This window comes from Sebastes umbrosus, chromosome 21 (assembly GCF_015220745.1).
Source record: "Sebastes umbrosus isolate fSebUmb1 chromosome 21, fSebUmb1.pri, whole genome shotgun sequence".
Lineage (NCBI taxonomy): Eukaryota > Metazoa > Chordata > Actinopteri > Perciformes > Sebastidae > Sebastes > Sebastes umbrosus.
The window spans coordinates 20,058,779-20,086,770 of record NC_051289.1 but is presented as its reverse complement, the minus strand read 5'-3'; the positions used below and the strand labels follow the sequence as shown (position 1 = coordinate 20,086,770).

At 44.9% G+C, this 27,992-nt stretch overlaps 1 protein-coding gene across 2 annotated transcripts; it reads left to right on the top strand.

Moving 5' to 3' along the window:
* The first annotated feature begins 27 nt into the window (after positions 1 to 27).
* jcada (junctional cadherin 5 associated a) lies at positions 28 to 27,988 on the top strand. 2 transcript variants are annotated; one of them, XM_037756869.1, is made up of 5 exons: positions 28 to 383; positions 12,636 to 13,180; positions 18,027 to 18,968; positions 20,601 to 24,178; positions 25,668 to 27,988. In XM_037756869.1, exons 2-5 carry the CDS (start codon positions 12,801 to 12,803, stop codon positions 25,700 to 25,702), a joined length of 4,935 nt encoding a protein of 1,644 aa, XP_037612797.1. In that variant the 5' UTR covers positions 28 to 383; positions 12,636 to 12,800; the 3' UTR covers positions 25,703 to 27,988. The 2 variants fall into 2 exon arrangements, with proteins under 2 accessions (XP_037612797.1, XP_037612798.1); XM_037756870.1 differs by lacking the exon at positions 28 to 383 and adding an exon at positions 421 to 664.
* Positions 27,989 to 27,992: the final 4 nt, after the last annotated feature.

Below are 27,992 nucleotides of genomic sequence, written 5' to 3'. Positions count from 1 at the left end.
TATAAAGCTTACATACATTATTATTTGCATCCTTTTTCAAGCAGAAATCAATCATGCTGATTACAGCCATAGTATGTAAATCATATAATTCCTGTAGTCTGCTTATTTAATGACAAGATAGACTGTATTAGATCACTTTGTTTTGCAGAGTGAAGTGTCCTCATCTCTCTGAGCAGCATCCAGCTGCCTCCCCGCTGGAGAAGAGGGATGTTTCCTCTCTGCTCTGCTGTGTAGACTGTAGTGTAGTGTGTGTTGGAGGTGGAGGGGGCTGTTCTCTCAGCAGATCTAGGCTCAGTCCGTCCAGAGCAGCAGAGCAGCGGCTGGTGGGATGATGATGAGAGCTGGGGACTATAGGAGGCACAACGAGACGACGCATCTCACAGGTAAGAGAGCAGCTCCTCCAGGTCGACAAGGAGCGACACATTCTTGTCTCTAATTCTTCAGGCTTTTGTTGGGTGTCTGTTTTCAAAAATCCCACGTTTGCATGCTGAGGAGGTCTGCTGAGGAGGCGCGAGCAGAAGAGTCGCATCTGCTCCTCCAGCGGTCCCTCAACTTGCAGCCTGCAGCCGCCTCTGCTCTCTCCTGTCCGGCTGTCTGCCTCCTGCTCCTCCACCACCACCGGGATTAGAAGGATTTAGGAAATTTACCGTGCAACATGTAGCAGGTGAAGGTGCAGTGGGGATGGCGGTGTTTATTATTATGTTTTAACTTGAACTGTGTGCGTGGGCGCCGCGCTCCTCTCAGCTGAAGGTTAAAGACTGCTGATGGAGCTAGCCTCGGCTAGGCCAGACTCCGTGCACTATTACGCAGTTTTAAGCGTCGCATCTGTCGAGCAGAGATTTATATCACTAGAGGAAGACTAATAAGCACTTAAGTGAAACACTGCAGTCATGGCTTTTATTCGGCGTGTCACTACAACACACATATTACACTTATAAAGGATTTTTTTTTAACTTGTAAGAATTGCTTTTGGAATTTCCCTCAGTGCACATCCACAATGTGCTTTGATGGAGGAGTTATAAAACACAGCTGTGATTGAAATACAGTCTGTTATAGTGGGTCATATATGCGCCGAATTCAACTATACACATATACTGATCAGTATAGGGTGTTAAAGCTTGTTAAACAGGTATGCATATAGTCCTGACTGTAACACAACCTTAAATAAGCAGATTTTTTAATGGAGTCTGGTGTAGGGTTTTCTCCTCCGCATCTGTGAACTGCGCGCATCAGAGTGCTGCTAGGCTAAGCATGCTACTGCAACCTGCAACGGGAACCAGCAGGGCTAGCATCATGCCAAGCCTGTCAATCATTTCGTAACGACATGGATGACAAACACATAACGTGTAGCTTATATGGAGCACCAAATGGTGATGGAAATGAGCTGGGAATATAGCACCCTTTTGGAACAAACGGTATGCCAAGTTGGAGGTTTGCTTTGATGTTTTGCATGTTGTCACTTTGTCACACCTGCTGTTTGTATGATGATGGCTGCTGCTTGACCTCTCTTCTCCATCCCCCCACCCACCACCACATGCACAGCCTCCAGCACCCCATATCCTCACAACCTTGCATGATCACACTGTGAAAAAAATCCTTGCTGCCAGTTTTTGCTTGAATTGGTAAATAATGTCTTAAGATTTATGTCTGGATATTGAACGCTGAACTTGTTAGATTTTTACAGCGTTGTAATATTCAATAACCTACAAGACTGGATGGATAAAAAACACTGTCCTTGCTCTTTTACTCACCTCAAATTATGTCACAGTTTGCAATCGCTTAATGGCTTTCATTTTTAGAAGGTCTTGCAACATAAATTGTTACTGTCACTTAGGGACCTCTAGAGGCCACATTGCCGAAGCCAAGATTTCACCTGATCTGTTCTTAAGTCCAAGATTAACACTTTTAGTTTTGCTACCACTTCTTCTTATTTGCTCTGTCATGGCCTCGGGTCTGATTATTTTCGGTCGTGTGTTTATGGAAGTACTATTAACGTTGCCCGGGAGTGATGATCTGTTCCTTCTTGCCAAGACCTTTCATAGCTCAGTGAGCTGACATCAAAAGCTGTTAGTAAATGTCAGTAAAGAAGCATCTTTTTTCTTGACAGCGTGCAGGATTTGTAGTCAACAGCAGCAGATGATGAATTAAAAACACAAAATGTTGCACAACACAGCCCAGATCGGCATAGCAAAAATGTGCATTTTCATAGAAAAAAGGGGTCAGAAAAAACATTTGTGAAGGTGTTATGTGGTAGGTCTTTCACACATCCTTGAGACTGGGATGTGTGTGTGAACACAAGGCCCTGCTAGATGTCCTGAGGGGGTAGCGGGGGTGGTGCTGGTGGTGGTGTGGTGTGGTGTGGTGGGACGGGGAGCGTATTAAGAAGGGAAGCAGCTCATTAATTCCTTCCAGCAGCGGAGGAAAGGGTTGGTCAGCGAAACTGGAGGGGCCCCTCCACGGCTATGAAATGAGTCATACCAGTTCAACTTTCAGGAGTGGTCCAAACAGCCGGCGATAAGTGTGTTGCTGGGATGACTTCCTGGTGTTGCAGGCGGTCCGGTTATCCCAGGGCTACACTTTCCCTTTCCAGTAATCGCGTGTCGTTGTTTTAGCAGGTTTGACAGACTCTTACTCTCGCAGTCCGCTCTTCTGTCCGGTTTTGTTTCTAGGCCAAGTGCATCAAGAAAATTAGTTTTTTTTTCTGCCATTGGGTTGCAGCCAAATGCCTTTGAAAGTCATCTGATGTTTGCCCGGTTACAGGGATCCCCTCGGAGGTCCTGCCTGATGTCACATGTGATGTCAGAGCAGAGGTGACGCAGGCAGCGGGAGGAGGAAAAGAAGGCTGGCGGACGAGGCCAGCCGGAAACGTGTGAAAACCACTGACATCTGCCAGTGTGAGAGTGAGAATGCAGGGTAGAGGATGCACGAGGCATGCTGAACGTGTAGTGTATAGTGCACATACCGTTATGTCCTATCTTGGATGCTGAGCCGGTTGATGTTCATGTGCTCGGCAGATGGTTGAGCTGCCTGCTTTGTGGTTTCCGTGTGCCGGTTTTGTGCCGGTGCGGTGATTAAGCCCTTGAGATAACCCTGACCGTTCATTTTCACGTGTTTACCTTGCCACATTCACCACCGGGCCATCCATCATGACAACACTGCGCTTACATTGCGTGGGAGAGCCTTTTCATCCCACCTGTAATCTGCATCGCAGTCATCTGTCAGCATCAGCTGCCTTTTAAATATCGCACTCTTTAAGCCAGTGATTCTCAAAGTGGAGTCCGTGGCACTCTGTCAGGCGGTCCGCGAAATAATTTGCTATAAATTATAAAACTGTGCTGTATCACTAAAAAGTGCCAAAAGGCGTCACGTGTCTTCAGGTGCTAGCGAACGAAGCCATGAAGCCGGCCAAGCTAAAGAGACATCTGAGATTCAGGGCAAAACAAAGTGGTGTTATAACATGATTTAAATTTAAATGCGTTTCTGTTTATCACCATCAAACATGTCTGAAGTACTTAGATTGAACAGTTTTAGAATACAATTACTTCCAGTGGCATCTAAGAGTACAAATTAGGGCTGTCAATCGATTAAAATATTGAATCACGATTAATGGCATGATTGTGAATCACACATTTCTTAGCTGTTAAAAATGCACCTTAAAGGGAGATTTGTCAAGTATTTAATACTCTTATCAACATGGGAGTGGGCAAATATGCTGCTTTATGCAAATGTATGTATATATTTATTATTGGAAATCAATTAACAACACAAAACAATGACAAATATTGTCCAGAATTCCTCACAGGTACTGCATTTAGCATAACAAATATGCTCAAATCATAAAATGGCAAACTGCAGCCCAACAGGGAACAACAGCTGTCAGTGTGTCAGTGTGCTGACTTGACTATGTCTTGCCCCAAACTGCATGTGATCATCATAAAGTGGGCATGTCTGTAAAGAGGAGACTCATGGGTACCCATAGAACCCATTTTCATTCACATATCTTGAGGTCAGAGATCAAGGAACCCCTTTGAAAATGGCCATGCCGGTTTTTCCTCCCTAAAATTTTGCGTAAGTTTGGAGCGACAAGCTAGTATGACATGGTTGGTACTGATGGATTTCTCGTTTTTTTAGTTTCATATGATGCCAGTATCTTCACTCTAGCTTTATAACTGAGCCCTACAACCTAAAATTTGCGTTAACGCGTTATGATCGCATTAACTTTCACAGGCCTAGTAAAAATGGTAGTAAGCATTATTCTCTATCGGTGTTACGATTAAGATGGGGTCTCCCCTTTAAGGGGTCCCTGACCCCAAAAAGTTAGCTTTAAGCTGTCTTGATGAGGCATAATCTCCTGGATTGGTCAAATCAATTTATGTCAGATTGTTTAGTACCTTTCCCTTCTGTAATACTGTGCAAGAATCATGCAGAGTCCATCTGATTAGCAGGAAGCCAGCGCGTGCTAACCCCTTTGATCACTGCGTTTCTGGCTGATAAACCATGCCGCTGTCATCTCCAGCGAGCCCCGGACCTTGATAGACACTAATTACAATGAAGCCGGTTTGGCGTGCTCAGAAACAGTATGGGTTGGGAATAGTTCAGTGCAGGTGAAGCCCACTGTGCTGCAGAACAGTTGCCTCGGCGGATTAGCGTGCCTAATAACCTCTCCTTTATGTTCTGTTTTTTTGTTCCTCGTATGAAATGATCATTGGCACGAGCTGCGTTGTTTTTGGTGCAAACGCCCCGAATCTCACTCGCACTTTGTGAGTGTTGGATGCATTCAGTCGGAGGAAATCTTGTGACGTCAAATCGCTACACTTCAGCTGAACTGAGCTAAGCCTGCCATACAATGGGAAATGAGTCCATTGATATAATTACCCTCAGTGTCTCGCTGGTTGCTGCACAGCTTTGCGTTGTGCATTAATGAGCTATGAGCTATATACTGTTGTTGTGCGTCAGCCAGTTGTTATTGAAATTTTCTCTTTTTGGATTGAAACACTCATACTGCGTTACACAAATGTTCGGCTGGAGCACTTTTTGACAGTCTGAAATGAATCAGAACCAGACCAGACTGTGATGTGTTGGAATATGGTGGAATAAAAACAACCCCCCCCCTCTCCCGCTCCCCTTCCCATCCTGCCTTTGATTTCGCTGCCAGTGGAGTCTGACTGTAATAAGTTTTGGACTGAAGCAATGCAGCGGGAATATTTTAGCAGCCCACATGCTATTGTCTGCGAGCTGCCATTCACAAAAGCAAAACAACTGTTGCCATGGGATATGCTTCGACAAAATAATGTAAGTGGGTGTTTTTTTGGCGAAAACTTTCCGCATGAGCTAATTGACTCACAATGCACGGGCCCTGCCTGTTCCTAGGCCTACTCTCTGTACTAGGGAGGGCGTGGATTATGGGAGAAGCACACGGGTTGCAACGTGGTGATGAGCTCTCTGTTGTGATGGAGAGGGAAAATGTTTTTGTTGTTGTTAACCGTCATTTAAAGGACCAGTGTGTAACATTTAGGGGGGATCTATTGGCAAAAATGGAATATAATATTGATAAGTATGTTTTCTTTAGTGTATAATCACCTGAAAATATGAGTTGTGTTTTCGTTACCTTAGAATGTGCCGTTTTATATCTACATAGCGAGCGGGTCCTCTTCATGGAGTTTGTCATGTTGCGCCGCCGTGTTTCTACAGTAGCCCAGAACGGACAAACCAAACTCTGTTAACTTTTCCTGCTTGGGCTGGACCCGATAGCGTTACTCGCTCCCGTTGCTGCCGCTCTCTCTCTCTTACTTCACCACTCACTTCCCATGTATACACACACACACTTTAAGCACTTTATCTGCTCCAAATGATCTTCGCTACTCTTACAACAGCTGGCTCTATAGAGGGCCATTTTTGTTTTTGCGTCGGCCACCGTAGCTCTCCAACACGCTCGGTGAGGAGATTGCAATTGACTGAAGCCTCTCCCGGCTTCAGTCGGTTGCAATCTCCTCACCTCACCGCTACATACCGCCAGATCCTACACACAGCACCTTTAAACACACATACATTTTTCTTTTCTTTTTTCCTTTTTACAAAATTAACTAAAACTCTGACAACGATGAAGATCTTGGGTAGATAATAATGAGAATACATATGAAACAAAATTTAAATCATACCCTCTAAACTCAAATGAAATCGGGTTTGAACTGAAATCAAACACAATTATTATACCCCCTGCGTCCGTCCTTCGTGTGCCACACTTTCGTTTCTGGAGCAGAACTCGGAAAGTATTTAACTTAGGAACTTCACATTTGGTATGACGGTTGACAGTATGGTTTGGTTGAGGAAGGTGAGCTAATAACAAGCTACATTGTGCTCAAAAGACTAATTCCATTAGTTCCAAAAGGGCAAAACCTTTGGCCCTACTTAAGTAGCGGTCAAGCGGTGAGTGGGGGTATGTGAGCCATGCTCACTTTTGCCTTGTTAAGCTTGTTTACAAGATATTTGATCATTTGGTCAACTTTGATCTATAGAAGAAACCATAAAGTGCTAGCTAGCTGGCGAGCATGGAGAAGTATATGAGTCAGTCCATATCGTAGCCCAAACTAGCCAAATTGAGAAAATATGACGACAGTTATATTGAGCGACAGCGACGGGAGACCAAAATGCGTCATGTGTCTTCAGGTGCTAGCGAACGAAGCCATGAAGTCAGCCAAGCTAGAGCGAAATCTGATTACAAAGCACCGGGAATATCAGGGCAAAACAAAGTGGTAATAACATGATTCAAATTGAAATGTGTTTGTATTTATCACTATGAAACAGTTTTGAAGTATTTAGGTTGAAAAGTTTTAGAATATGATTAGTTCCAATGGCATCTAAGAGTACAAAGGGTAGTAAGCATTATGCTTAATCAGTGTTACGATTATGAGGGGGTCTCCAGTAAAGTTTCTCCTCTTTAAGGGGTCCTTGGCCCCAAAAAGTTTGAGAACCCTTGCCCTAAACTACAGTTTGCCTGGCTCCTGAGCATAGTTGTTTCTTTCTGATGGATGCTTAGTGTCCAGACGGCAGATAATATGTCCACACTTTATGTTGCTGAGTTACAGTCTACCTGAAGTGGGGAACATTGTGCTTTCTAGAGGTCACTGTGGGTGAAATATGGCCCGAGGTGGCTGTTTATTCCTCCGGCCCCGGCCAAGAACAGGCCTCCTCTGACTCCTTTTCCCCGGGACAAACAGGAGCCCGCAGAGAGCCTGATTGGAAACAGTTGCGACACCGTCGGCTCTCCTCCGTCCCCCCGCGACGACGCACTTCCTCAGGAAGAGAGATGGCCCCTCTCCGCTGGACACGGTGATGTCACATAGATAAACAATCTGCGGAGCGTTTGCTGTTTGCCGAATGTGATGGGCTGTCATCCCTGAGAAATCCCTGTGCGTGCGCAGCCCCTAACAGATGCAGGCCAGAGACTAGCCAAGTACACACCCACTCGGGGTCGGTTGTTATAGATCCAAGGAGACTGGGAACAATGTGGCGGAGAGGTGCGGCTCTGCTGGTGGAATATTTTAGGAAGCGGGCTAATCGTCTTTTTGGTTGCAGGCTCTGGCGTATGAGATTTCTTTTGTTGTGGTGGTTTTCATGCCGGAGGCCTGTTCAATCCAGATTTGTTTTTGTCCGTTGTTCTCCACTTTTAGGAGGGATGTGCTATTTTAACACATCACAGTGTGTTTTCTCAGGACAACATTAATCACTGTTGCTCAATTTGTTTTGACCACAGCGCAGAACAGCTTCTGTTTTTCTACTTATACGGTGTATTTCCATAGACTGTCACGGCTGCTTACTGTCTATAAAGTTTATTTACATACTCTGTAACCCATTCCCGCCATCTCGACTATTTACTGACACCCTCTAACTCTGCACTTCTGTCCTCCCCGAGGCCTGATCTAGGTCTCTGTCCTGCATTGTGTGCCACCCATGCTGCCCCTCTGCTTCCCTTCCTCCCCACCATGCCCTCATCTCAGTCTGGCCATGAATAAGGAGCTGACACCAAACTGTCAACCTGCAAGCCGTCATGCCCCTACAGCCTGCCGCTGGTGTAGCCACCAGTATAAGTGCGCAGGCCCCCCTTCCTTCACGTGGCTAAAAAAAAAATATGCTTGTATCTGTTTTTAATAAACAAGCCGTGGCCTTGACAAAAGTTCACTTGACCTCAAAAAGCGGCGGCCTCACATCTTTCCCTGTGTAGTAAATGTGAATGATGTTACAGTAGCAGTGCACGGTGGCTGATTGGAGAAAATGCGGAGGCTGGCGGTGAGGGTCGTCTGCGGGGAAACGCCAGCCCCCATGTGGTTCTTTTTATTTTTAGCTTACTTTGCAGCACATGTTATCCATAAAACTGTATCATATATTCTCTCTTTTGAGTGAGCCGTGTCATTAAAATACAGCAGATCTGCCCCCCTTTTATTTTTCCCCCCCCGGTTGCCAAATTCAAGAGCCTGTAATGCCAGTCTTTTTTCACACAAGAAGGCATTGTAGCGAAACACAATGTTGTTGTGTTTAGGGGGATGAAAGCCGACCATTGTTGCGTACCGTTGCTTGAATCCGAGGTTTTATTTGATATAAAATGGGTAATTCCATTGCGTAACAGCATTAGCGGTATTTAAATGGGGCTTGTCGTGGGAAGGAAGGAGGGGGAGGGGGCGGGGGTGTGGTAACGGTGGAGGACTGAATGCGGGCAGGTCACTTTACAGGAGGAAATCCTCACTTTTGCTGATGATGGAGATAATCCTCATTTAGTGATGACACCAGGAGCAATTGCCTCAGATTAAAGGTTTAGCTAGATTAGACAGCATATGGATGCACAGTTAAAAAAACAGGTTAATGTGCAACGATCATAACAAAAGTGAATTATCATATTAATGAACATAGCCCCTTTACCTAAGGCTCACTTAATTAAGCCTTTGCCTGGTTGGAGGGATAAGCTTCATCTATGGTGATACCAATCTGACTCTGATCTCTGAGTCTGATATGGGATCTCCAACGCTGTAGGGAGAACTGGCGTTGGTTCTTAAAGCTGCAGTAGGCGAGATTGGAGCGAATATGATTAAAAAAGTATTTTTTATAAAACGGTCGCTATATCCTGACAGCAGTGCATGAGACAGGTAATCAGCAATGTTGAGATCAGTTGAGGAAATACCAAGCACCGCCCACCAGCCGGAGCAAACTTTCTAATTTCACAGCTAAGAACTGTGAGGCGAGAGCTGAGAACATCTGAGGCGAGAAATAGGCATTACAGTAACGGATTCATATTTGCTCAGCGCTGTCTAGTTTGACCGTTTGATCGGAGTTGGCGAGTGATTGACAGCTGCCTCCGTTGAATGAACAGCCAATAGGAACGCTCTCTCTCCGAAAGGACCTGTGATTGGTCAAAGTCTCCCAGGCCTAATAGCCATGAGGAGGTGCAGAAGTCTAGTTTTCTCTCACAACACTTGAATTACAATATGCTGAAGGGTTATTATGGAATTTTTGCCCAATGACGCCACAAACATTCTGCCTACCGCCGCTTTAATTGAAAGCAAAGACGAAAAGAGTTTACATTTTAGAGAAGCACTCTCGTTCATCAAATGAGTTTGAATAATCTGTAGTGACAAATGACCACAAATATGACCATCTTGGGTTCCATTTTGCCGGCGTTCGCAGTATTTCAGAGACACTGTGTGACTTATTGAACATAGTCACTGGCCTGTTGCCCAGCAAGTTCAACTACAGTTCATGAAATTCTAGTCAGTGTAAAACTGTGTATGTCTCAGGTCTGCAGGCTCTTCTGGAAGCAAATGAAACCATTTTTTTTACCGTTGACATTGTTCACAAGAACCTCCCGACCAAACTCCCGAACTAGCCTCTCCTTGAGGAGATTAGTCCAAATGGAAAGAGTTAAACTCAACAAAAGTATTAACTGGGTAAGCGCCAAGAGTCAATCCTCCAAAACTAACAGGTTTAAGGTTTTAAATGAAGAAGATAATCGTATTAGAGAGCCATACATACAAAGAGAGCGGCATTTTCACGGTCTTAGATCCTGTTAATCACCTAGTAGGCTATCCTAAGGTTCAGGTACAAGGAGGAGGGAGCGGGGAGGAAACAGAGTCGGGGTAGTGATGCTGTCCTCTGAGTCAGGACTCCTTTCATAGATGGATTTTGTCATCTCTACGGGACTATCATGGCTAAACAAATGCTAAGAAGCAAAAACAAATGCTAATCTGTTTGCAGCTGAATACATTTCAGCGAGGCTGCGCTGCCCGTCTGTTTTTCAGAACCGAAAACAAGCGATTTGGCTGTGCCGTTAAACAATCGTAGTGTGATTGGTTTTAAACCGTCTGAACAGCGTTTGATTCTGGCAACGAGTCTCGCACTGCTGTTCCTGAATGCCATTTCTTATTAAGGACAGTCAGGTTGTTGGCAGTATGCTCCACTGGAGAGTATTGAATGAGTGGGCTGCAGCAGCATCTGTCCTGTTGACAAGGCAGCAAGCATGACTTCATCAAGGGGCGTTACATCACAAGCAGATGCACCCTTGGTATCACCAAGTCAATTCTTCATCAGTCAGTGATACTAATTCTTATAGTCATATAGTCAAAATGCTTGTAAGGACAACTATTCCATCTTCAAGCTTAATTAAAACACTTTCGGCATTAGTGCTTGTGAAGAAAAACAGACAGTTAGGGTTGCAACTATATTATTTTCATTATTGATTAGTTTGTTGATTATTTCCTTGATTAATTGAGGTATTGTATAACAAAAAAATCACATCATTACATGGCTTGTTGTGTCCAACCAGTCAAAAAACCTGAATACATTCAATAGACTATGATAGAGGACTAATGTTGCATTCACACCAAGAGCGAAGCAAATTTTTGCCTTGCTTTACTATCGGACCGCCTGTATCATTTGTGTTCTTTCGCGCTAGACGCACCGGAGAAGCTCGTCTCCGTACAACAACTTTTCTTTCCGCCATTTCCGCCATCAACCATGGAAGAAATAACCACTGTTGCTGCTTTGTACATGTTGTGGAAGTCCCAGATATGTCAGAAAACCAAACGCCGTTGTGTCTGGGTTCATAACGTCACCCGGCGGCGAGCTATATTCACATACAGTGCCATTGCACTGACTGTATCTAGCATGCCACACGTCGCTACTGCGGTATGAACCCAAAATAATGCCGAAATACCAACATAATGGTGCCGATTTGCAAAAACTCTGAATTCATGCTTTGTCAGGTCTGTCCGCAAGAGGACAAACGACTTTTAAATGACTTGTTTTCTGAATGGAGTTCCGATCTATCAGTGCCGGGCTATGTTGTTTGTTGATTGTCTGTGGTTTATACACATACCGTACATTCATACACAGAGTTTGGTCTGGTCTCTGTACAAATATGATGTACTATCGTAGCTCTGGGTGACCACAGACGGCTACAATATTTTTTTCCACCATCTCTGATTCAACAACGTCAGGATGTCAGTGACTACAGCGATGATAGGCTTTCGCGACACGGTGTCACGCAAATTTCTCGCTCTAGTTGAAATAATTCAACTTCCGCGATGCATGTTCATGTCACATCTTTCCCACCATTCGCTTCGCCCCGGCGCGTATTCGCGTCTATTTGTGTCTTTGCATTGACTTTGTACCGTATGTAACTGCGCTGCGCGAAAAGTTTGCCTTGCGCTTGGTGTGAACATACCTTTAGAAAACCACCAGAACTCACATTTGAGGAGCAGGAAATATCAACTTTTTGGCATTAAATAACATAACCGCCTCACTTTTCTGTTGATCGATTAATCGACTTATAATTTGAGCTCTACTCACAGACACACACCACAAAAGAGGGCATGGAGCATCTTGAATCATTCATTCAGTCCCTTTTGATTCTGATATTCTTTATTGATTTAAATTCTGTCATTTTCTCAAGTATTCAGAAACGAAGGTAGTAGTTTTTGGAGTATTGCAAACCCTCATCCAAGACTGACATTTTTTTAGGGCATACAGCTGAAAAAAAATGTTCCTCATCCTTTTAGACTGTAACCAGTATATGCCTTTGAGATGACGAAAAGATGTCGAGAGAGAGGATGCGGAAGTGAGCGGAGAGGAAAACAATCCCCCAGTTGCCTCGTTGATGCAAAACATGAGCCGTGGTTGGCTGCTAACAGCTACCTTCCAGCCACTGTATGGAAGTCTACAGGGAGCCCACTGTAAACAGTGACATTTCACTGCAGCACCAGCGGCTGTCTGAAACTCTTGATCATCATGCTATTTAGGCTTGTTTTGCCAGGTGTTTGTTTACCTCCCCCGTCCACCTCGGTTCTGGACGTGGACGGGTTCGGCGCCGGTGATCTCCGAGTGAGATGGAAAGACGGTTGTTGCTAGGAGGACTGGAGAAGAGAGGAGGGGGGGACAGGCTGCTGGGAAGGCGTGTTATTTCAGTTTTGTCGTGGCGGCTCAGAATTTGGGGTCTGTTTTTGTTCCGTCCTCTCAACTGTCCATTGGGGTTGGGACCCTTGACAGAAACTGGACACGGGTAGCGGGTATAATGGTTTTAGCGTCACCTTCTTTTCTCTGTCTCTCTTCTTGTCTCCTCATGTCGTCCCCCTCTCTCTTTTTTTCCCCAGTGATGGCCTCAGCTGCGCAGCTGTGCCGGTGATCCTGCCGCTGCACGTAGGGAAGAAGCAGAGGCGCCTTGACAACCGACCTACCTTCCTCTCTCTCTCAAAAAAAAAAAAAAAAAGGCAGAGAGAGGAAAAAAAGAAAACACACCAGCATAAACAAATGCGACCATGTACAGCGTGGAGGACCTCCTCATCTCTCATGGATACAAGCTGCCCAAGCATCCCACCTCCTCCTCCACCCCTACCCCGGCCCCTGCGTCCTCGTCCCGCCAGGCTCCCTCGTCCTCACCGCCGTCCTACAGCAAGCACCATGAAATCCTGGAGAACAGACCCGGCCCCAGGACAGTGAACGGCTATGAAAGAGGGCCCGGGATGCCTTACGGGAACGGTGGCGGATCCAGGCAGCCCCAAGCGTACGGCGGCGGCGGCGGCGGCTGTCCCAACAACAACAACGAACCCCGGGACAGAAGCCTGTCCAGGCGGGAGGGCGAGAGCCGGTGCCAAATTGACACCCACTCCTTGGGAGAGTCGCTGACCTCAGACAGCGGGTAAGACACAGTCTGTGCTCTACCTTGAGACCAGCGATGTGCTCCTGTCTGGTCGACCCTTTTGCATGTCCTATCCTCATTACGGTTGACCTCAATTCTTTATTGATAAATGACACAATCGTTCATTGTTATGGTGCTCTGAGGGAGCAGATTAATGAAATTAATAGGGCTGTCAATCGATTCAAATATTTAAATGTCAAATCAATCGCAGGATTGTCCATAGTTAATCGCAAACTAATCACACATTTTTTATCTGTTCAAAATGTACCTTAAAGGGAGATTTGTCAAATATTTAATACGCTTTTCAATATGGGAGTCGGACAAATATGCTGCTTTATGCAAATAAATGTATATATTTATTATTGGAAATCAATTAACAACATAAAAAAATGACAAATATTGTCCAGAAACCCTCACAGGTACTGCATTTAGTATAAAAAATATGTTCAAATCATAACATGGCAAACTGCAGCCCAACAGGCAACAACAGCTGTCAGTGTGTCAGTTTGCTGATTTCACTGTGACTTGCCCCAAACTGCATGTGATTATCATAAAGTGGGCATGTCTGTAAAGGGGAGACTCGTGGGTACCCATAGAACCCATTTTCATTCACATATCTTGAGGTCAGAGGTCAAGGGACCCCTTTGAAAATGGCCATACCAGTTTTTCCTCGTCAAAATTTAGCGCAAGTTTGGAGCGTTATTTAGCCTTCTTCTCGACAAGCTATTATGACATGGTTAGTACCAATGGATTCCTTAGGTTTTTCTAGTTTCATATGATACCAGTATCTTCACTCTACCTGTAAAGCTGAAAGCCTGCTCCTACCAAAAAAATGCATTTGCGTTAACGTGTCATCACGTTAACTTTGACAGCCCTAGAAAATAACAGAGTTTTGCATGGCATCTTAAATGGAGCTGCCTAACACTGGTGCTCAGTCCCTCCTTCCATCTATTTCTTGCTTCCCGTCTTTCGCCTTGTGTGTAACTTCCTTTTGAGTTCATCTCTATTCCCTTCTCTCCTCCTCTTCCCAATCAAGTCTTGGGTAGGGGAGGAGGGATAGTGTGTGTGCTGGAGTCCTAATCTGCCACATGGGACCTTGGAGTTGTAATCAAAACAGCTTTTGGGCAAACTTACGTGCCCCATTTGAGCATGCCCAATCTTACACACACAGGTTGCCAGGTTTGTCATAATAACCCCTTCCGTATTCTGGCCCCAAAAGGAATCAAATATGCCGAACCAGCTTCCAGTGCTTCACAAGCATTATGCCGACTTACATAATGCATACCCCATCAATAATACAGGATTCATATAGGGCGTATTTAAATATGCATATGGAGGATAGGCTATATTTAGCTTCGTCTGGAGTTATGCAATTGAAACCCTCCTGGGTAGGGACTGTATGATATTTCCAGAGATATCTCCCGGCTGCAGCCAATCTGTTTTTTTTCCTAAAAACAGGATTGTTTAATTTGCCTATTTGCACCAGTTCTGGGGGTTAGTGTGCTGTAACTGAGACAAAGTCAATACAGCTGTTCCCACGTCCACAATAATTAGGCAGGCTTGTCAGATTTTTTCCCCTTTTTCCTTACATTTTGTTTGGCTGACTTTCTCTCTTTTTTCCCCCCTCTCTAATCCCTTTTTTGCCACCAGCCAGTGACAGAGCATCTGAAAATAGTCAAATGACCTTGAATAATGTCAGCGGTTGTGTTTGTGTTTTTTCTTTTTTTCTTTTTTTTCACTTTTATTCTCCGAGACGAGTAATCCGCATTTTCATGTCGCTGCTGTGCCAGTGCTATCGGAGCATTCTGTTGGGAATGTGGGAATTGCTAAGACATATGTTCTGCGATTTCAGTCTGTTATTTGTTCATCCTTCTTTTTTTCCTCTCGTCCAAATCCGTTTTGCCTGGCAGCTTTAGTTTAGATAAGGAATGGGCCTATCTTGGCACTCCCATTAGGCGGTGCTACTTAGACCCAATTAGGCTAATGATGGTAACTCATCTTACATAAGATGCCCTCAAATTCAGCAGATTGGCATGGCTAGCCCCCCCCCCCTTCCCCCAGCAAACATCACTGGCCAGCGATGATCATGGATGGAAATGTCAAGGACGCTCAGTGGCCTCGGCCTCGAGGGGGTGTACACATGTGCTTGCGTCTTGTTTGCGTTGTCTGTCAGTCAGTCAGTCCACAAATAGCCTGAAATGATCAGACTGTATGCAGAGAACATCTTGTTGTGGCCCATCAAGTCTGCCATCAAACATCCTCTCAGAGATCTAGTAGGGAGCTTTCCTGACACTGCTTTAGAGAAATGCTGCTCATTTCCTCAGATTAGGAGCTAAAGAACGGCACGTTACTAAGATTGACGAAACGTCCTCTAAATTGTTGATCTGTCTTGGAGGACATCTGGGACGAACAGCCACATTGTATCATTGTGTAATGTGTTCATTATGCCCCATAGAAAATCACAATTACCACTGCACTGCCACTCGTGGTCATCTGTCTCCATCTAGTGGGAGATTGCTTTCTTTATTTTCTTCAATCCGTCCACATTGTAGACTGTTATTGGTTATTTACTTATCCTTTTGTTTGTATTTAATGGCCCTGAACTTATTGTTTTTCAGTATTTTGATTATTTGATTGCTTTAATGTTTCAAAGTGCTCATAACTTTGCGCCAATCTTTCTCCAGTGTGAGTGGCTTACATTATTGTGTTGGCACATCTCTAAATCAGGTTTTAAAGGTCAGGATATTCTTGAAACAGACTAGTTTGTAAGACACATAGTCTGACAATGTCTGAAGGCAAATGTGTTTTTAGCTGTTCCAAACGGCCTTACTCCAAGGCCGGTTGAACTGCCAGCCGTCATCGATCAAATACGGGGATAAAAGTAGACACTTTGGCTCAGTTTTTCATGGAAGGAATTCAGTGTTGAACACAGAAAAGGGACAGAAGTAATTGCGTAAAGAATGAAACAAGACTCGGTCAAAACCAAGTAAATGGCTGAACTGTATATGGTCAGTCTGTGAATTTTTCTGGTTAAATTGTTACACAAATAGTCAGTGGTCATGTCTATAATGTTAAATCCAGCGCTACATGTCCACCAGGTCCGGCGAGGACACTAGGGGACGCGCAGCTCCTCATCTGGGTTCAAGCGGTGATGTACTCTATCGTGGAACGCACCTTATTGGTCCCTGGTTCTCTGCTTGCTGTTTCAAACAGGAAACAACATGGCGGCCTGCTCATTCTCTTATTCCGTCTAAACAATCCACCAAAATCTACTTCTGAAAACATTTTAAGTGAGAAATAGGCTATGCCACTGCTGAATCTCAAGCCATTTTCTTTACAGCCTGACAGCAATCAATAAATCAAATGCTCTGACAAAAAAAGGAAAACAAATCTGGTATCTGAGGCTACCACAGGACTGTAATAAACCCGTCCAATCATTTCATTCAGCCTGAATGATTGGACGGCCTACCTACCTGTCTGCCTGCCTGAGTCTTCCACAAGCTCTTAGCTTGACAGCTGTGAGTACTAACAATAGCCATGTTCGTCGTTTCTGTTCATTATGATCATTTTGGGGGAGTGGCTTTGGAAGGAGGCCTGAAGGGACGGACTGTCAGTTTTGCCAACTTGGGCCCCAGTCCCAACGTCCCCGCTAAGGCCTCAAGCCCTGAACTCTCAGGGACTTGATTGACGTCACCTGGTAAATGGTAGAGTGTGAGAAGCTGCAGGGGCTTGAAATGGTATAATATGAACGGGACAGCACTTTGCAACGACATATCACGTTACCTTGACGATGCCTATTGTGAGTTTTTATTTTACATCTTGCCTCACAAGACTGGAGGTAACTGTCAAAAAAAGCAGTTTACTTGTTTTTGTCAAACTTCATTAATCAAAATTAGCATAAATGGTTGATGAATAAACCAGGCGTGTAATATAGTCTTATGCTTGCATTCATGTGTTTTTTATGTACCATCTTAAATCCTTTATGTTAATGTTTCTGTGTAAATGTAAATATGCCCAGCTGAACACCGATGTGCTGTCCTCCTTGTTTATTGTTTTTGTTTTGATTTTAACGCCTCCGGGCTTCCCCTGGTAGCCGTTGTAACCCCGTGTTTAACGTCACAACGCTATTAATTGTGGGTAATTCCCTCAGGCAAAGTCTGCAGAAATGCAGACTTACAGAAAGTGTTCAAAATGTCTGTGAGAGAGCCCTCAAGGACTTGACAATTTGACAGTGGAACAGCCCTAAACCCTCACGGACTTTGCAGGAACACCTCTCAAATTCTGTGAGTCTGTGAGTGTGGACATTGGGGATTGGGTCATAGTGACTTTCTCACTAGATTTAGCGAGTTTTGCTGGTGCTGCTAGCTACTTCATTGGAAACGAGTTGGCAACACTGGGCTGGGTTTTTGTGTTTGATCATTATACCCCCGCGACAACGTAGTCAGGGGTATATAGCGCTCCGCGTGTCCGTCCTAGAAACTATTTAACTTAGGAACTTCAAATTTTTTCCAAAAGGGCAAAACCTTTGGCCCTACTTTAGTAGGGGTCAAGCATTGAGCGGGGGTATGTGAGCCATGCTCACTTTTGCCTTGTTTTAAACATCGATTGTACTCCTGCTAGTTCCTCAACATTACCGACCCTAGCTTTGAGAGAGAAGTTCAAATCCTACTTACCTCTGCACAACTGGCCAATCACTGAATAAACTGGGCTTGCTTGTCAGATTGTTACAAAAACACAATCTGATGTTGGAAAGGTTTAGGAGAGGAGGTTTGAGACATTATTCAACCATCAATCAAGCACTTTGATCGAAGCATATCACCGCCTTTATTTGTGTATTTCCTCACAGGTTCTGTGATGGCACCAGAGTTCCTCAGTCACAGTCCAAGGATGTGGCCTACTGGAGGAGGAGAGGCCAGGACTTCACTGTGCTGCTGGACTACGCTGACCTCAGAGAGCCCCATGGAGGAGGCGAGGGGGGTTACGGCAGGCCGGAGGGGTCTCAACAAGCAAGAGGCCAAGAGTTGTCTGCAGAGGAGCGTCAGAGAGCAGCTCAGGAGAGGCAGCGCTGGGCAGCCCAAGCCCAGGCTCAGGTGCAGGCACAGGCCCAGGTCCAGGCTCATGCCCGCACAAGAGATAGGGAAGCTGCTCTCCATCACTGGAGGGTGACAAATGAGAGGAAGTGCCAGAGCCTGGGGACAGACGAGTGGCGTCCAGCCGTGAGCTTCGGCCGCCAACTGTCACAGAGTGAGGGTGAGCGTTGGGCACAGGAGCAGCAGCGGCTCCACGCCAGGACACCAGAGGGTATGGTCGTCCATCCCAGGGCCAAAGCCAAATCCCAGTCCCTGCCCAGGATGCTGCAGCCTGAGAGCCTGCAATATGTGGACATAGACTCGGCCGGTCTGGAGCTGTTCAGGCGGGTCAATGGCCACCCACTGTCACACCACGACCTTTACAGGGCACCCCGCTGGCTGGAGAATGGCAGGCCAGCTAGCGCCAACCAACTCTCAATGACACCAAAGCCCCGCTTCACCCGACCCCCTAGACCACCCTCTTATGAGATGCACCAGCAGATCAGGGGAAGCTGTGAGATGTTGTCTGGGAGAGACTCAGTGATTCTCCAGGCCAGGGACAGAACGCCACTTCCAATATCAAGGACAGGTGACCCTCAACTGGACTATTTTGCACAGGACTCTGGACCTCCAGGATACATCCCTCCTCCATCATATAAAAGAGCTCCTATAATGGGAGGGGGGCGTCGGGGATATGGTGAAATTGCTGTTGACTACAGGTAAATTTGTCTTTTTTTTTTCTCTTTGTCATTAAAAAATGTTCCCTTTTACTTGAGGTAGCCGTGCTTTTAAATTCAAAGCTGACGGGCAAATTCACAAATTCGCAAATTGGAGTAGCCGGGGATCAAACCGCCAATCTTCCAAATAGAGGACGACCCGCTCTACGTCTGAGCCACAGCCGATAGCAAATAGCGTCTTGGTGCTCCTGTGCTATTTGCACGTATTTAAATGAGTTAATATGCAGAGGTTTGGTGCAAAATGGCCCCAAATGAGCCTCATTGCCAAAACAGTCCGATTGACAAAGATCAGATGCAGTTATAGTGAAATTATTAGCTTCTTCAGAAAGTTGATGGTAACTGAAGCACATTTATAAGGGGTGTCCGCTCAAACTCATTTATTTTGGGATGCAGTGACAGGATGCAATGACAGTTGTGTCATGAAAAATAAATGAATAAAGCCCCCCTGAGAAAAAAATGAATGAAAAATAAGGTTATATAAATTAATAATATTTCTTCCACCTCCCTCTATTCCCAATTTCTGGGCTAACATTTCCCTTTCCTCTCTCTGAATTGCCTTCGGGAGGTTTGGATGGAAGTGGCCCAGCCCTCCTAACAAGACCTCTGGCTCAGGCCGACTCTCACCCCTCACAACCGACGCATTGGCCTCAAGTGCATTTATACTTTGCCACATGAATAATTGCAAATAGATGCAAAATAGGGCAAATTACACTCTGCTGCAAAACTTCATGGGCGTGTTTGCGCTGTAATATCAGTAGCGCAATATCTTTTGAGAATCGGACCTTGAGACGAGGTAGATAGCGATTGCAAATGATGAGCAAATTCATGGTACTGTCAGCCGCCGCAGCCCATTCTTTGTGAGTGACATAGCCATTTTCAAAGGGGTCACTTGACCTCTGACCTCAAGACGTGAATGAAAATGAGTTCTATGGGTACCCACAAGTCTCCCCTTTACAGACATGCACACTTTATGCTAGTCCCATTTAATCAAATCAGCACATTGACACACTGACAGCTGTATATATTTAAATAATATTTTGCTTGTAGGAAAATTCACTCAGTGTCCTAGACCAGAGATGGTGCAGTCCCTTAATCCCGTATGCCATGTCACACCTGTATCTCAGATGATACTCAACTTCAAAAAGTGTGACAAAGCATAAGAGATTACCTACCATATTTTTTTATTTGTAGTTACAAGCCAGATTGTGATAAATCTCTCCGAATGGGTTTTATGTTATGCAATAACAATGAAGAGGTGCTTCATCAAGATCATTATCTGTTCTCTGGTAATATTCGTTGATATTCATAAATGTATCTGCCCTGTGCAATGAAGGTAAGGCAAGGCAAAGCAGCTTTATTTATATAGTACATTTCAGCAACAGGGCAATTCAAAGTGCTTTACATAAACAAGGTACCTCTATGTTTTATTCTGAAATTGAGAGCCACCTAGTTCTTAACTTGCCAAACAGATACTGGAGTAGAGCAATATAATTAGGTTAACATTGCTTTAATAACTTATTTGAAGTCTTCACTCTTCACACTTTTTATTTGATTTTGTCTTGTTGGAGTCATTGCTGCTAAGATAAAGTGCAACTCTGTTGTTTTAACTCTTAGGTACAGAGGAGATGTGTACCAGCAGATACAAGTAGCTCCAGATGGATCCCACTGGATCACCAGACATCCAGCTGGTTCCTGGCCTGATCCACATAGAGAAAGGAGCCTGTCCAGCCAGAAGCAGCTTTACCCTGTGTATACTACCCAGGAGCACCCCGGTGGAGGGATCCAATACATCCCCTTTGATGACCCCCGCATCCGCCATATATCCTCAGCCCTGGGTGGCAACTCCCTGACGGACGCTGACAAGATCCGGCACATCCGCAACGAGCTTCCCAGTGTCACCGTGTCGGAGCCTGCATCCAGCGACAGTGCCTTCTTGCCCCCGCCACTGGGGCCTTTCATCGCTGCCAAACTGGCCGATGATGCCAACCCGACGTCTTCTAGCGTCTTCGACAATGACAATAACAGGTGGCACAGTGATTTGCACAAAGAGGCTGTCGATAACTTCCCAGCAACTGACCAAAACTGCAACAACAGATATCCCAAAAACCAACGTCCTCCTTCGTCCCCCTCTTCAGCCTTCCAGGCCCCATTAACAAGAAGTTGTTCTCGCCAGGGGTCCAGCTCAGATCAGGTCTTTGGAGAAACCATCACCCAAGTGAAGAAAATTGCCCCAGATTCAGGGCCAGAGAACACCAAGAGAAGAGTGAGCGAGACAATCTTCTGCCTTGTGTCTGTCCCTGTTCACACACCGACTAACATTAGCAAAGACTTAGCGGCAGATCAGAACAACAATGAGACAATACCAAGCCTGACTGTCACCAACATGGACACTTTTGCCGTAGGCCTCAAAGAGAGCCACAACGTGCGAAGCAAGTCGGTGAATGAGATGCCCATCAGACCCCACTACTCTCACTTTCACACCAGCAGCACATCCTCAATGAGGAACTACAAGAGGGCTCCTCTCAGGAAGGAGATCATAGATGCCTGGGCACTTCAAGCCAGTGAAGACAAAGAGTTGTGCTATTCTGGGTCCTGGCCTGGAAACCAGTACCGTAACCAGGAAACACAGACTGGCTCACCGTTGACAGTGGTAAAAAGTCCAGAACCCCAGAGTCCTCCTGGGAGACAGGAGCCTGTTCAGTCTGTCTCAGACACAACCATGGACAGTGGTGTGGGGACTGACAGTAGCTCCTCTTATGGTTACCCCATGGCAGGCCAGAAAAACCTTCATCCCTCCAGCAACAGCGCCTTCTCCCGTCTCAGCCTCAGTCCAATACAACAGACATCTCTTCAACCCTCACAACAAGAACCGTCGTCCCCATCAAGGACCCGGGATCAGGGAGAGCAGCCGTCTTCCCCCAGGAAGAGCAACTCCAGTCCCCCGGAGAGTGCAGAGCAAGTGACCTTTGGTCAATTTCTCTTAAAGCCAGTGAACCGACGACCCTGTGACGCCATTGGTGAACTGGAGTGCATTAATAAGGAGATGGAAGACACAATCAGCAAAAGACCCAATGGGGGTCAGTGCACTGACGATCTAGATGGAGTGAATAAGAGATTAGACCGGTTTAAATCAGGAGCACATTTCACTGCTGGTCCAGAACCAGGCAGGGAAGCAATCAGTCTTCCACCAATGCACATAGAAACACCCACCAATATAAAAGTCAGATCAAAATCCTTTGCTTCCACCGCTGATTTAGACTCCATGGACATGAAGAGTGCTTTCTCCAGGCCACAGGCCAACAACATACCAACAACAAATGAGCTACCCATACTCTCCAACCCAGACCCCAGAGACTGTTGCCTCCTGTCCTCACTACCCCCACACAATGAGTCAAACCGGCTCTATAGACAGGACATCCCAGTCCCTCAAGAGTCCTTGCTGAGGGATGTGGGGTTAACTGTCTACACAGAGACTCCTGGTGGTCCTGGGGAGCCAATGCAGCGCTCCCTCTCAGTCCCATCTCCACTCGATCATAAGGAGCTTAGTCAGCTCTTGTGGGAAAGCAGGACAGCACTTGTTAAAAATAGCAGTAGCCCCGAGCACAATTCAAATAAAGAGCTTCAAGCTGAAGTACAGACTGAGAGAAAGGCTAAGTCAGACAGTTTTCCACCATTCAGGGGTGAGGTGAATTTAAGCATCTGTAGAACCAGGAGCGAAAGCAGCAGATCACCCAAGAAAGAGTATTCACAGCATATCACCAGGCTGAGCAGGGAGGTGTCTTTTGTGTTAAAGGATGATGATGATGGCAATGGGAGATACGCCATCTCTGAACCTCTGACCTACAAGAATGAGTCAACGATGGCAGATAAGCACCTGGCGAACTTACTGAGTCTGGAAAAAGCCAATTCTTTACCTGCAGAGGACCTCAGTAAACTGTATGAGGTGAAATGCGCAAAAGGCATCCCTGAAAATGAGTCCATCGAGCAGAGGGCTGCCAGAATCCTGGGTATAGCTGTTCCAGTGGAGGCCTTGGGTGTGGCTGATGCACAGTCTGAGGACAACCGGGACGATACGGACACCGATGTTGTTGAGAATTTACAAAGTCAAGACGAAGAGACCCAGCAGGTGATAGGAGAGTGTGAGCAAGTCGAAGATAAGTCCCTGATCGTCCAGGGAGCAGAGGCAGAGGAGTTCAAAGGGACAGGATCAGGATTGGGCCACGAAGGAGACAGACAAAAGCACAGCAGCAACCCCAGTGATGGCGAAGACAACGAGGATGCAGAGATTCAGTCCCTGGTGGTACTGGACCTGCCTGAGTTCCCACCTCCTAAGCTTCCCCTATCCCTTCCCGTGACCCCCGATCACAAGCTAACACTTAGCGCGTGCAGCGTTGAGAGGAGGGGGCGAGGTGGAGCATGCAAACTAATCGAATCCTTGCAAGATAAGCTAAACTCTTCCGCTGCTTCATCTGCCGCATCTCTGGGCAGATCAACCCCAGACAGAATGGCCCGTCTGAAAGAGCTGGACTCGGTGTCTCGAATAAGACGCCTCAGCCTCAAAGGTTCAGAGTCTGGAGGAGAGGTTGACTCTGAGGGGCGGGATGATGACAGAGAGGAGAGTGAAGTTCAGGAAGTGACAAAGGAGGAAGTCGTGGAGCAACGAGAAGCAGAAGAGGATAAGAAACCGGAGGAAGGAGGAGGGAAGGAGGAGGAGAACCCAGATGAACATGAGGATGCACATGAAACACATGACAAGTTGGGAGATCCCGAAGAAGATTGTAAACAAGAAGCGATTGAAGGTATAGGTGAGGAAGAGCAAAGACAAGAAGAGGAGGTAGAAGACATGAATGTTGAGATTGCACTAAAAGCAGAGAATGAAGGGAGTAAAGAAGTAGATGGTGAATTAAAAACTGAAGAGTCAGAAGGAGAGAAAATCGTGGAGGATGACAAAGAAAAGCCTTTGGAGAAAGTGAGAGATGGACAGAAAATAGCAGTCAGTAGAGCTGAAGTGACACAAGACGCTGAGAGAAAAAAGGTGCCCAAACCAAAGCAGCGCACCAAGCTGCAGAAGCCTCCTCTGCTTCCTAAACCTCGCAGTGTTCCCAAGAGAGAAATAACGCTGCCTCTCAGCTTCAGCACTGGGACCTGTGGCCCCTCGAATATGGAGGATGAGGAGATGCTCTCTGTCTCAGGTTGGTACGAAGGAATTAAAGGAGACATATTATGCTTTTGTGCTTTTTCCTTTCCTTAAGTGTAGTTCTTTGTACATGTAAAAGGTCTGCAAAGTCCAGGCCAAAGGGAGTTACTCTCCCCCACAGAAACACTGCTCCTAAACTCGCCTGAAACGCCTTGCTTGAAGTCCCGCCTTTTCTTCCGTAATGTGGTGATGTCACCAAGTAACACATCTGCATAACGGCTAGTTTGGCACGCCTTCAAACAAAGCTAGTTAGAGCAGAGCTAGAGCGGAGTCCGAAAAGTTTGGTTCGGTTGACCAATCACAACAGAGTGGGCCAGCTGACCAATCAGAGCAGACTGAGGTTTTCGGGAGGGCGGGGCTGGGGCTCAAACAGAGTGTCCAGTAGAAACTCGATTAACCATTCGATATGCTTGTTTTGCCTTCAAAGTGAAGCAGTATCGTAGTATAATAATAGGTATTAGCTATGTACAAATGGGTATACTATAACGGGTATCTTATTCTGTAAACACGGCATCTGTTGCATGACTGTCCGTCCAGAGCGAGGGATCCGATTCCGAATTGAGGGTCTAAGGACAGAAGGGTGTACAGATTGTAAAGCCTTTTTGTGTTTTGTAATATATGGCTATATCTCCTGTCTGTGTAGCTCGAGTGGGTACATGGTTTGCCTACTGTACCTGTTCATGAACAGAATGTAGAAACAACAGTTGTTGGATTTAAGTTGCTTACCTGTTGGAGCTATTCCTTAATGAACTTCTGTGCAGTGCCTTCGGTTATATCGTTGGTTGCCAGATATGGTCGGTTAGCACAGGTTTTGGTTTTGGTCTCTGTGCTAATGGTGGTACCAAACCTGTGAATGATGAGACTTCCACTGTTTGCTGAGAAAAAGTTCCAGCAAGTACTGTAACTCCCATTAAAACCACAAATTGCAGTTTTTTTACATTTCTGTGTATGTGTGAAACAAATAAGATACTAGTAAATATAAGAGGTGTTATGAAGTAGGTTTTTTTAACAGAGCAAGGCTATGCTGTTTCCCTGATGTTCCAGCCTTTATGCTAAGCTAGGCTAAACACGTGGGACTGATATCAATCTTCTCATCTTGCTCTAAAAAAAAAAAAAGAAAGAAAAAGGAAATATGCTTAATTCCCCAAATTTTGATCTATTCCTTTAAAGGTGTCCTATGGAGTTTCTTGTAAACAAATTTACTGTTTACACTCAGTGTTCCTCCTGGGACCATACCGGCCCAAATTCATCCCAAAATTAATTTTCATCCTACCCGATCCTATTTTCTTTCGGCCCCTGGACGACGGGACATCCTTAAACTCGAGCCCTGCAACGGGCATTATGTGAATCCTTGAGCTCTAACAAATGGTCAAAAAAACTCCACAGGGTGCCTTTAATTTCCAGCTTTTTGAGAGCCAATAATATCGTTCTGACTTGTTTTGATTGTGTTGCCTCATCTTTTCTTTCCTCTCTTTTCTCATCAGACTCCTACGACCCCAGTCGAGTGGAGAGAGTGTAACCTCTGACACTGCCTTCACCACTGTGGAAATCTGTCTTTCTCAAGTTAACAGCTTTTCCCAACAACAAAAGGCTTTCATCTCACCTCGTGGCTTAGTCAGCCGTGAACCCTCCACTATTGTTACGCATTACTTCTCACAGAACTGACTGTCCTGGTGCTGCGAGAGCATTTTTACAGCCAAATAAAGGCACCGCCGGTGCCAATTCTCCGGGCCTTTTCAACCTCGACGTCCTCGTCCTTCCATTCTCTCCGCCTCTCCAAAAGTTTTATTTGCCCAAGCAAAGCGCACTTCCTCCTTTTTGAAGTTGTCTCACGTATTTTGCTTTTTGGAAAAATACTCATTATTCCGCGTCTGCACTTGGGCTCCTTCTCGAGCTTGGGTGTTGAAATATGAATGTAAAAGTGCTTCTGCTCAACAAACAAAAGAAATGTAACAGAAAAAAAACAAGGAGAAGGCAACAGTATTGCATTACAATCAGTATTAACCTACACCAAATGTAAATAAGAAAGAGTTATAAGATTTTATTAAGAATATAAAAAAATCACTTTAAGTCATTTAATTGCTGAAGAAATGTATATTTTCTTATCTATGTTAAGAAAAGACTAGATTTTTGGAAGTGTAGTCTTTGGGTGTATTACTAATAATGAAACTCCCTGTTCTTTATTCTTATACTTGTGTGATAGAGAATGTACTCAGAGAGCCTGGATTGCAATGAGAAACACTGTGGTCCTCGAATAGTTTAACTAAGAGCAATATAGTCGTCGTATACGGGACATTTGTGACATGATTTGAGTAGTAAGTCTCCATTTCAAGGAGCTGATCTCATTTAAACGTCTGCTTTAAAGCTCTACCTTTTGGTACAAGTGTTAGGTTTGCACTGCTGAGATTATTGGCTTTATGTTACCACCTGATAATCTCTTCAAATACTCAGAGATTACACTCGGAGGGATTCGCGTCGGCACCCTCCCCGTTCTCTGGCGTCTCAGCATCAGCAACACGTATCAGAAACGTTGTGTGTTATTTTTGTTCATCCTCATACTGTTGAAGAAGAAGAAGAAAAAAAATCTATATTTTGTGGCATTAACAGAAGTCTATATTTAACCGTGGAGTTTTCCTTTGTTCACATCTTGTGTGATTTTCAGAAGTGCTTTTTTTGCAGGAAATGATAGATGTAGCTATATTGATCGCAGTGTGCCTTTGTACGCACTGATTCTGTGGGGAACTTCATTTGTGTGTAACACATCCAGTATTTTTCGGTTTACGAATCCTAATTTAAAACTGGACATCGGTAATTCATTTTACTTTAATGGAAACATTTGGAGTTGTTTTGGCAATAATAATAATAATAATAATCAGCTGAAGAAGCTTAATATCGATGCTGTACAGAACATTGCTGTTGGGAATCACAGTATCTGAACATGTTCAATAAGTTAATGTTGACATATCAGTGCTTTTGTGTGTCGTGGGAATAACTGGCAATTGGTTTACACTCACTTCACATACGGGGTAGCAATACAAGAAAATTTAAAAACATACCAAACCAAACTTTACGCTATGCATTGGACATCTACATTGACTGGGTGTAATACCAAAATTCAAAGCTAAAACTGCAACTTCTGGTTTGCTTGTTTGACCCTGTCACTCTGTGATCCAGTGTTTGATGTTGAACCTGTTGGATCTGGTTGTAGGTTTGCAGTAGAAGTAGCTCTGACTGGAGTTCATCAGTGGAAGCTCAGTGCGAGGTTTCGTCTTTGTCCTGTTACCAATACCAGTACCCGTACCTCTGTGTTCCAGGTAATGTGTTATCTGGTCATTTCTCGTAGGTCTTTTTGTACTGCAAGTTCTTTGTAACATGATATATAGACTATTGGTGCACATCTTGCTTTGATATTTTCTATTTTCATACAGAAAGTATGTACAGTGTCTTTTGTATGCGCGGCATCTTTTTTTGTTGTTTTTTTTCTCTTTTTTTTTGTGCATGAAATGCGTAAGAAAGTCACAGAGAGAAGGTGTATTTGCATATAATTGCATTTGGTACTATATAGTCTATCCAATAAACAACTGTTATATTTCATATAATGTATATTTTATTTTCAAAAAGTTATGCTACATATTTAAAAACAGAACAAGGTATTTTTAGATTAATGTGAAAAGGGAACTGTTTTTTGAAGGCACAATATTTGTCTATATTTGAATTGATCATCGAGAGTGATCAGAAATAGAGACAAGTGTGTGCTATTGTACAGTACTGCAGACTATTCATAAATAAAAGTCTTCGCATGAAACATT